Consider the following 9,970-nt stretch of genomic DNA (forward strand, 5'->3'; position numbering starts at 1 on the left):
TCTTCCCTTCGTGTGTGTGTGTATGTGTGTGTGTGTGTCCTGTTTTCATTGTTATAGTACTCTTGTGAGATCCAGATTATTCTCCTCATTTGTCAGATGAGGAAGCTGTGGCTTAGAGAGATGAACACTTGTTCAAAGCCTCAAAGTTCAAAGCAATGGGGCCTTATTGCAGATGGGGAGAAGGGTATGGTTTCTGTCCTTAACTTATGCAAGATAGAGAATAGAGGCTAATAGGAACAACTATGGTTTCTGTCCTTAACTTATGCAAGATAGAGAATAGAGGCTAATAGGAACAACTAGATTTGAATCAGTATAACCTAGAAATTGCTTTTAGAATTTTAGAATTTACCAACTATAAAGAAATTTAGAAATCTTCTAAAGGTAAGTCCAATTACAAATTGCAATAATTTGTGAATTTGCAAGTAAAGAGTATATCCCATTTATGATTTGAGATGTGCAATGCAGAATTCATCTGTTTTTTTCTGACTAAGTACTTAAAGATTAACCAGAATTGTTTTTTATCTGTTTGGTCAACAACTTGGAAGAATTGAATTTTTTTCCTTTTTATCTGGTGGCACCTGAGCTTTTTCATTTCCTTACCCTTCCACTATACCTAGAATTCTAGAGCTGCTGGGCTACAAAAATAACTGTGGTTTTAAGTTTAGCATTCATAATTTAGTATTTCTGCGACTGTCACAAGTCGCATTATGTGTCACTTTAGCTTCTTCTAAACGTTTCCTTAGTTCCCGAATCCCTTGCCTCAATTCTTATCTTCCTCCATCCTTTTCTGACTCCAGTTCCAAAACCCCATGTTCCTCCCTCCAGAGAGGCAGCAGCATTGATTGTGGGGGACTGTGAGGAGGAAGGCCTGAATGTTCTTTCAGTAATTACTTTATAGCATCAAGAATACATGCAATGTTACCTGGGTGTTTGTTTTAGACCCTCATAAGGATAAAGATAGCTTCTGATTTGACGCTTATTTAACAATATATTCATAAAGCAAGTTGTGAGCGTAAGCAATTTTATAATAGGATTGCTCATATGTCTTATATATTACATGAAAGAAGGTAAGATTTCTGTGTCTCTGGAGATGATTAGGTTTTCAAATGATCAAGATGCAACTTTAGTAAGGAAAATTTATGTAGTTATCGTGTTAACCTTGTTGACTGTGGCTCAGGCAGACTTGAATATAGATGTTTGTGGCAATTTAGTAAGATTTTGACTGAATCTTGATGTTCTCATTCTCACTCTTTCTAGCTGAAAGAAGTCTTCAGGAAACAGCTAGAGAAGGCGGAATATGAAATAAAGAAGACGACAGCTATCATTGCCGAGTATAAACAGGTAATGTGCCACTGTGGTTTTTGTTGCTGTAAAAGTAATTATTTCTGTTGTTTTTCTTTGGGAAAAAGACATTTTTGTTTTTCGAGTGTCCAGAACAATGACTGCATTGCATTCATTAGATTTGATGGCTTACTTTCTCATCTGAAATGGGCAGTAGTGGACATGTTTGCTGACGATGTGCAAGGTTTAATTGAGCAGAACAGTCTGTTGGTTGTTCATGGTGTTTGGTAGTTTTAGAGAAAGAGGAACCCTTGTTGTTACCATTGGGACCCTGTCTCTGCCCTTCTCAGAAGCTGATTGCCAGTAAACCACACTAGTGATATCTACCTCTTTGCCGAGGACTAACATTTAGTGACTGTATTAAATGGCAATAGCTAGGGGATCAGTGTGTCCTTTGCTGTCACACTACAGAAGGTGGGAGCTCTTTTTCCCCCATGGCCATGTGGCTTTACCCAGTGCATGCCAGTGCTAGCAGGAAACTTCCTGTTGTGAACGTTAAAATGATCTTTTAATGGAGGGCTGCTCTCCTGGAGGATGTTTCTCACCTCCTCACCAGCGTGGTCCCAGAAAGCCCTCATTCCAGCTCCAGTCGTGTCTTCCTGTCCCTGCTGGTCATGCTGGGTAATGGCAAGGACTTCTCTCACTGCTGAGAGGTCCTGAATGGTCTGTTCAAGTTCCATGTTCCAGAATTAATTAAGGCACCATACGCCACCTGCTTATCCAAGAATTTCCCTGGGGTCTCCCGCTTCATTTAGTTGTTAGAAGTCTGATGCTTACTTTTTCTTTTTAAACGTGTTTTTCTCCTTGTAAATGAAATTTATGTTCCTCGTGGAAAATTAGGAAAGTGCAGAAAAGCACAAAGAAAACAAAAGCCCCTTAATCTTGTCAACTAGAAATAATCACTGTAATATACTGCATATGCATTGTTGCTCTATAAATAAAAATGTAATTAAATTGTTCCTGCTTTTTTTTGGAACTAGTTCACTTCGTATATTATGAACATCTTTCCATCAGGATTCCTCCCCTTCATGGAAGATTTTCTTAGAAAGAAGGCTTCAGAGCTGACTGACTCTCTTTTATGAACATCAGCATATGTTTATTTAATGCCTGCTCCATGTGACACTTGACACTTTGGAGGAATAAAAGATGATTAATTCAATTTCTCTCCTCCAGAAGCTGATCTTATAATGGAGAGATAATATCTGTGTATAAATAAGAGGACAGGGAACTTATTACTTATGGGAAGTGAGGAAACCCTTCCTGGAGAAGGGGTGATTTGAGCTTGCTCCACAGGCTCGGTGAGATTTGGGTATGTGGAGATGGGGAAGGGGAAGATGGAAACGGTGGAACGGGGGAACAGCATGTGCAAAGGGATGGAGGTACAAGAGTGAACAGAGATAGTTTTGTTTGGCAAGAGTTTCGAGTATAGCAGAGAAGCAAAGGTGAGCCAGGGCCCAGTTCAAGGAAGGTCTTCAGGCATAGGCTGAGGAGTTTAGGTTTCAGGCCGTTTGTAGTGGGGATGTTTGAACAAGAAAGTGCCGTGAACAGGGACATATCATTGGCACTACCCTATCCCAGTGAGAAATGTGGAACCAAGTGGAGAGATCCACAGGCAAAGACACAGGCCAGTAAGAGGCTAACAGCAAAGTCCAGGTGAGAAAAAAGAGGGCCCCGAACTGAAATAAATAGTAATGAAAATGGAGACGAGGGAGACATAGAAGACAGTCATTTTTTCTAGACAAGGGAAAACATTGAAAGCACTCTTGAGATTCTGAATTTGAGTAACTAGGAGAAGGGGTGGGTAGACATTAATCATATGCCGTGGAACTTAGCATCACTGCAAATGCTTTTTCATCACCACATTAGGCCATGGGCCCATATGCAGCACTCGTCAGATCTTTGGGACTATTCTTGAATATTATCTGGCAAGCACTTTAAGTAATGTAAAAGGCAACGGACCCATCTGTTTGAAGATAATTAGGACATAAAACAACATAATCTAAATGCATTGTCTAGTTGGAATTGGCTATTATTGGCTATATTTCAGAGTGTTTTGGTTTATTTAAAAGAGTATGTGATTTGCCAAAATTACTAGGAAGATCACTTCTTTTTAACTTCAGCCGGTACAATCCTACTCATTGTTTCCAGGCTGCAATCTGGAGAAACTGGAGACTGAACTCAACAAGCAGGCCCTGGTCTCTAGAACTATTTTGGAGTAGACTGGGATTTTTTTTATGTTGTTTTGGTAATAGACGTAGACCTTTTATGTTTTTAGTATAAATTACGCTTTAAAATTTGACATCCTCTAACTTTTTTATTCAATTTTTTAAAAATAAAGATTCTTGGGGCTGGCCCCGTGGTCGAGTGGTTGAGTTCGCACGCTCCGCTGCAGGCGGCCCAGTGTTTCGTTGGTTCGAATCCTGGGCGCGGACATGGCGCTGCTCATCAAACCACGCTGAGGTGGCGTCCCACATGCCACAACTAGGAGGACCCACAACAAAGAATATACAACTATGTACGGGGGGCTTTGGGGAGAAAAAGGAAAAAAATAAAATCTTTAAAAATAAATAAATAAATAAAAGATTCTTATTTCATTGAAGTTAAACAAGAGTTGAACTTCCCAGTATTTTTTTTTTTTTTTTGGCTTTGAAAGCATTTATTTCTACCTGTTCCTAGTACTTGTTAGCACCTTATTTCAGTAATAATGAGATTTTATTTAATGAGCACTTACTGTCAGCCAGATGCTATATTAAACCCTTCACATACATTTTCTTCCATTGATTATCACAGCACAGCACTTTTCAGTCATGAGGAAACTGAGGCTTAGAAAGATTAGTGAATTTGCCCAAGGACACAATGCTAGAAGGTAGTAAAGTTGGACTTCCAGGCTTTTCATTTTATGCTATGTTGCCAAACCACTTGGTAAGAGTTTTAGTCTGTATTATTTTCTGGTCATTTTAACTTTGTGTTATTCACTCTGCCACTTCATAAGCAAACTTTTGTAGTTGAAGACAGAGACTCTTCTGTGGCTGTAGACAGAAGACATTTCTGGTTCAAAGTTCTTTTCATCAGATTCCCGCATAGTACCTTGCACAAAGTAGATACTCAGCAAAGATTCTATAGATAGATTCCAAAGTGAGGACAGGAATTCACTGGAACCTGTCACGAAGGCTGGTGAGAGAAAGTAATCAAATCTACCCCATGTGTTTTTTCTACTAATGAAGATAGATGTGCTTTACACATGGAACACTTTTGGGCTTTCTCCTGCTCATTGCAGAAACGACTGGCATATGCAGTGCTACTCATTTACAGAATTTCTTCTAGCATCAGAGATGCTAGAGTAATATATGAGTTGATAAACAGTTGTGTGCACATGCTGCAAGAGTCTTTATATTTTCTAGTAAAGAAACTCTTTTCTTTCCCTTAGATCTGTTCGCAGTTAAGTACCAGACTGGAGAAACAGCAAGCAGCCAGCAAGGAGGAGCTGGAAGTGGTAAAGGTGAGGAAGAGTGAAAGAGCTCTGTGATATGGTTTCTTCCACATTCACATAGTTGCAAGTGAGCACTTGATAAAAAGATCACAATATATGACAATGCCCCACAGGCTGGATGGACATCACACCCACCCGCCCCACTTGTTTTAAAGGATTTGGGAATTATGGAGACTGGTATCTCTCTTCTGACTGGGGTGTGACCTTCTTTCCTGCCAGCTGAAAGATTATGTTCCCATAAATCTTATGGGCTGTCAGAGGCAGGTAACAGCAAAGGAGGTAGGATTTCAGCGTTGTCACAAGAGGCCCCTGAGCCTTGGAAAGTGAAAACCTGGGAACCCCCAGCAGCCTGCATGTCAACTCTGCTGAATTGATGTGGGTTCGTTGCGACCCAGTAGGATCATCCCATTGCTCTCTCAAACAGTAAACACCATGGACAGTGTAGAACTTGGCTGGAAAACACGTATTGGGTAACCGATTCTTCCACCAAATTTTTAGAGGTTTTTAAAGAAACCCTGTAGCATTTATCTAAATGCTGCCCCCTGGTGGTAAAACTTATGTTGACTATCTGAAAAAAGCAATTGCTTTTTCTATAGAAACGACAGTAAACCAAATGGATTGGTATTTTTAAGAAGCAATGGTGGCACAGTCAACTCTTGGGACCAGTGTTACAGAAACCTGACATAATTCTATTTGAATATATTCAGGTTTAACACTAGTAAATATATGCATTCTAGGCACTTTAGCATATAATTTAACAAGTTGGACAAGTTATTTAACCTCTCTAAGCTTTATTTTGTATTCTGTAAAATACAGATAACAGCACCTGCCTCATCAGGTCATTCTGAAGATTAAATAAGATAATGTATGTAAAGTGCTTAGCTTAATACTCGGCACACAATAAATATATATTTTTATAAATTATAATCTGAAAATCTGAGACATAAGAATTGAAAATGTGAACCTTGTTCTGACTTTTATTCCAAAAGTGTCTTTTTCTTCTTTTATGTTATAAAACATCAGTCTGAGGTTATTAGTGAGTATAGAGTTGGTGGTCTCCCTCCCCAAACCTGCTACAGTTTGGGTTCCTGTCTGCCCTTTCTGGTCTGCCTTTGCCTCCCTTCCTACTTAGCCTTCATCATTCTTTGTACATTCAAGGCACACTGACCAAAACTCAGCTGATGAAGTGTCTTGGCATAAAAGGGTTAACTGTCCTAAACTAAAATCTTTGTGGAAATATAAATGAAACAAGGATTTATATTCATCAGTCAATAAAAGTTTTATTGAGCATCTACTATGTACATAGCCATTAGACTTTTGTTTTTTATAGAAATTATACCTGACAAAGAGCCTAGAATTTTACTACAGGAATAAGTTACATACATATGCACATGAAACACTTAGGAAATAGTTCAAAAGCTTACGAGCAAGGGCTGAGTTGGATGACACTGACCATCAGAGTTGTGGAGAAAGCAAAATCATAAGAACTACAGACCAAAGATCAGTTTAGACCTGCGTTGGACTAAAGCAGGATGGATAGAATTCAGTTAGAACGATTTAAAAAGGACACTCTGGAAAAACAGTGTGAGTCAAGACTCAGAAATAAGAATGATCATTTCGGGATCTCCTTAAGGAGACTGGTGTGATTAGAGGTATTAAGAATAGAGGAAACTATTAGATATGTAGGAGTTACCTAACGAAAGGCCGTGATGTTCAGGAAGAGGAATTTGAACTTGTTTTTAGCCAGAATAAAGGACAACTAACACTTATTAAACACTTACTGTTTGTACTGTTCCAAGGCTTTACATGTATTATCCCATTAAGCCTCACAACTACCTGAGAAGGTAGGTACTATTATATCTTCTTGTTAATGATAATGATTACCAAAACAGGTAGTTCAATTCCTCAAGGTCAGAGAGCTGATAAGCAGTAGTGCTAGGATTTGAACCCAAGGAGTGAGACTCTACAGTCTGTATTAGCCAACACACTTACCATTATACTATACACTGTACTCCTCTTTCTGCAGTGCTGCGCCCTCTCCATCTCGCTTAGTATGATGCAATAGCTTCCAATAACAACCTTCCTCCATCACCACCCCCCTCTAGTTAATCCTCTGCACTATAATGAGAATGAGCATCCCCAAATATAAATTTGTCTATATCACTCTGTGTATCTGTTTAGAATTAGATTGGCCACATATAGGAATCCCAAAATGACATTGCCTTAAACACAAAAGATGTTGATTATCTCATATAAAAGAAGTTAGGACTAGAAAGATCTTTGGTTTCATCAGTGATCTCAGCTCATCAGTTATTAGTGACCCACATCCTCAGCAAGGGCTTCCATTCTCAAGGACATCTAAAAGTCAAACCTGTCAACTGGAGTTTCTGCCATCACGCCCACATTCCCTGGTAGAATTTTAGGGCAGACAGAGATGCAAGGATACAAGGGCCCACTTCCAACTGGGTGAGCTCTCTCTAGGTAGCCTTTTTAAGTTCCGTCCACATTTCTGCTTACATATCAGAATTTCATGACTACACCTAGCTTTAAGGGTGTCTGGGAAAGGGTGCCTTTTAATTGGGCATATTTCCAACCCAAACAAAATTAAGATTCTGTTACTTAGGAAGAAGGAAAGATGGATGTTGGGTGGGAATCTGCAGTCTCTGCCACACCTTAGTACTGCAGCCTGACTGCCAGACTGCAGCTTCACGAGGCTCATTGCTCTGTCTCCAACATGTAGCACCGGATTTGATGACGTGAATGAATGAACTTTCTATAGGATAAAATCAGCATTATACTTAAGGACCTTTACGACATGGCCATAGAGAAGTCTTCTTTGTACCTCTCACTTGCATCACTTTCTCTCTGCTTGAGCTATCTCAGACTCCCCGCAGTTCTCTGAAAGCGCAGTGACTTTGCACACGGTGTTCTCTCTGCTGAAAGGTCCTCCTTCCTCTTGTGAAATTAATCTATTCCTTCAACTGGTTCAGCCTAATAAAACTGCTTGCCCAGCTGAGGAAGATTGGCCCAGAGCTTACATCTGTGCCCATCTTCCTCTACTTTATATGTGGGATGCCCACCACAGCATGGCTCGATAAGTGGTGAGTAGGTCCGCACCCAGGATCCAGACCGGCGAACCTTGGGCCGCGGAAGTGGAGCGTGCAAACTTAACCGCTGCACCACCAGGCCGGCCCCTTGGTAAACTTTTAATCATTTAAGACGCAGATCACAAGCCACCACTTTAACATTTTATTTAGTCAACAATAAATATATAATGAATACTTGCTGTGTATCTGTTTTGTGCCAGTACTGGGCTAATTATTCTTATAAGTTCTTAAGAGAGTTATAAGATATCTCTTAAGTGTCTAATGAATTATATTCATGCAGGAATCTGAAGAGTGCATTATGAATGGGAAGAGAAAGAAATCAGTGGGGGCGAAGAAGGTGACTTTGAGGGATTCCGGCCTGGGACAGTGAGAGCTTGGACATGTAGAGGGAGAATTTAATGACCAGCTGAATGTGGAGCGAAGGAGAAGCTAATGAAAAGATGACACCACAGTCTTCAGGCCGAAAGGGTAGAGATATGCACAGTGACACAAAAGTGTGGGGAGAGTTGCTTTGTGTGTGTGTGAAGAGAGGCATAGAGTTATGGTTATGGACATGTTGAGCTTGTCATACAGTAGGACATCAGAACGGAAATATTCTGTAATATCTTTTCTCTCTAAAGTATTTTTGGAGATATTTTAAGAAAACAACGACACCGTTGTCTTGAAAATAGTTGCTGTTGTTCAGTGCCATGTGCTTGATTGGCAGTTGGGCATGTGGCAGAGTTACTTTTATTACTTTGAACAATAATGATCATCTTTGCTTAAAACTGAACAAAAGGATATATACTTCGTCACAAGAGTAGATTTAGGTTAGGCATAATGACCTTCCTCAGTCTACAGTAGGAAGTTACTTAACCTCTGAGTTTCTTCATTTACAAAATGGGGGTGATAAGAGTACCTAATCATGCAGGAGTTCTGGGATTCAGTGAGATCCTGCATGTAGAGCATATGGCACACGGCTTGGCATCTAATAAGAGTGATGGGAGCACGAATTTCTAGGACAGATTTCAGAGAGATGCTATAATACTTTCTATTCCCAGGGTCTCTAGAGATACTTCAAGACAAAGGAGCACCTGTCTTGATAGTTGGGTTTTGTGTTGGCTATACCCATTTTGGTTGCAGCACAAGAAAAATAATTACCTTCAGAAATGGGCCTGCGTTTGATGAACAAGCAGTGTCTAAAAAATGCTATCATATTCTTCAGGAAGTGGTTTATGCGATGAACTACAGTTTGATGTTGGTTATCCCTGTTGGATATTTCAGGGTAAAATGATGGCATGTAAGCACTGCAGTGACATTTTCAGCAAGGAGGGCACTTTGAAACCAGCGACCATAACCAGAGAGGCCCCAAGGGTTGAATCGGATGATGAGAAAGACTCACTGAAGAAGCAGCTGCGGGAGATGGAGCTGGAGCTGGCGCAGACCAAACTGCAGCTGGTGGAGGCCAAGTGCAAAATCCAGGTCGGTGATTGGACAGAAGAGCCATGGGAAAAAATAAACAGTTCGTGGTCTAGGATATTCTAGTACTTTAGAATATACCTATCTAGCTCAGAATCCTAAGATGTTACTATATATGAGGAATACACTTTCTGCCCACAAATGTGTCCTGCATAGTTGCATTTTCTGTCAGTATTTTTAAACACTGATATAAACAAATGCATAGTTTGAGATGAAATTTTGATAATTAAAATTATATCTTGTGAGAACTTAAGCGTATGCATTGTTAGTTTACCCTGAGATTTTTTTCGCCAAGGTCCTTTCTCGTTGAACTTTGTCACTGTGACAGCTGATCCTGAAAGTGGAAGGCCAACCCCCTCCCCCATTCTTCCCCTGACAGTTGAACACTGGCTGACACACATTCTTTCTTTTGGAGCTTCTTTTCATCTTTATCTGATTTTGCCAAATCCCTTTCCATATTGGAGGGTAACGTAATTAGGAAAACAGCCCTGGCTTCAGACGGACCGTCCCCATTTCCTTTCCACCAGTAATCCTCACCCAGTGCTGTCTCCTGCCACGGCGCCATCCTGCACTG

The 9,970-nt window shown here is 40.2% G+C and overlaps 1 protein-coding gene across 10 annotated transcripts in view; it reads left to right on the forward strand.

Moving 5' to 3' along the window:
• RABGAP1L (RAB GTPase activating protein 1 like) overlaps window positions 1–9,970 on the forward strand; it is a 675,876-nt gene that overhangs the window by 660,312 nt on the left and 5,594 nt on the right. For all 10 annotated transcript variants that reach the window (XM_070590936.1, XM_070590934.1, XM_070590935.1 and 7 more), the window contains 3 exons: window positions 1,258–1,341; window positions 4,769–4,840; window positions 9,202–9,399. In XM_070590936.1, the coding sequence (XP_070447037.1) occupies window positions 1,258–1,341; window positions 4,769–4,840; window positions 9,202–9,399 (354 nt within the window). The remainder of the gene's footprint in view (window positions 1–1,257; window positions 1,342–4,768; window positions 4,841–9,201; window positions 9,400–9,970) is intronic.

Source organism: Equus przewalskii, chromosome 23 (assembly GCF_037783145.1).
Source record: "Equus przewalskii isolate Varuska chromosome 23, EquPr2, whole genome shotgun sequence".
Classification (NCBI taxonomy): Eukaryota; Metazoa; Chordata; class Mammalia; order Perissodactyla; family Equidae; genus Equus; species Equus przewalskii.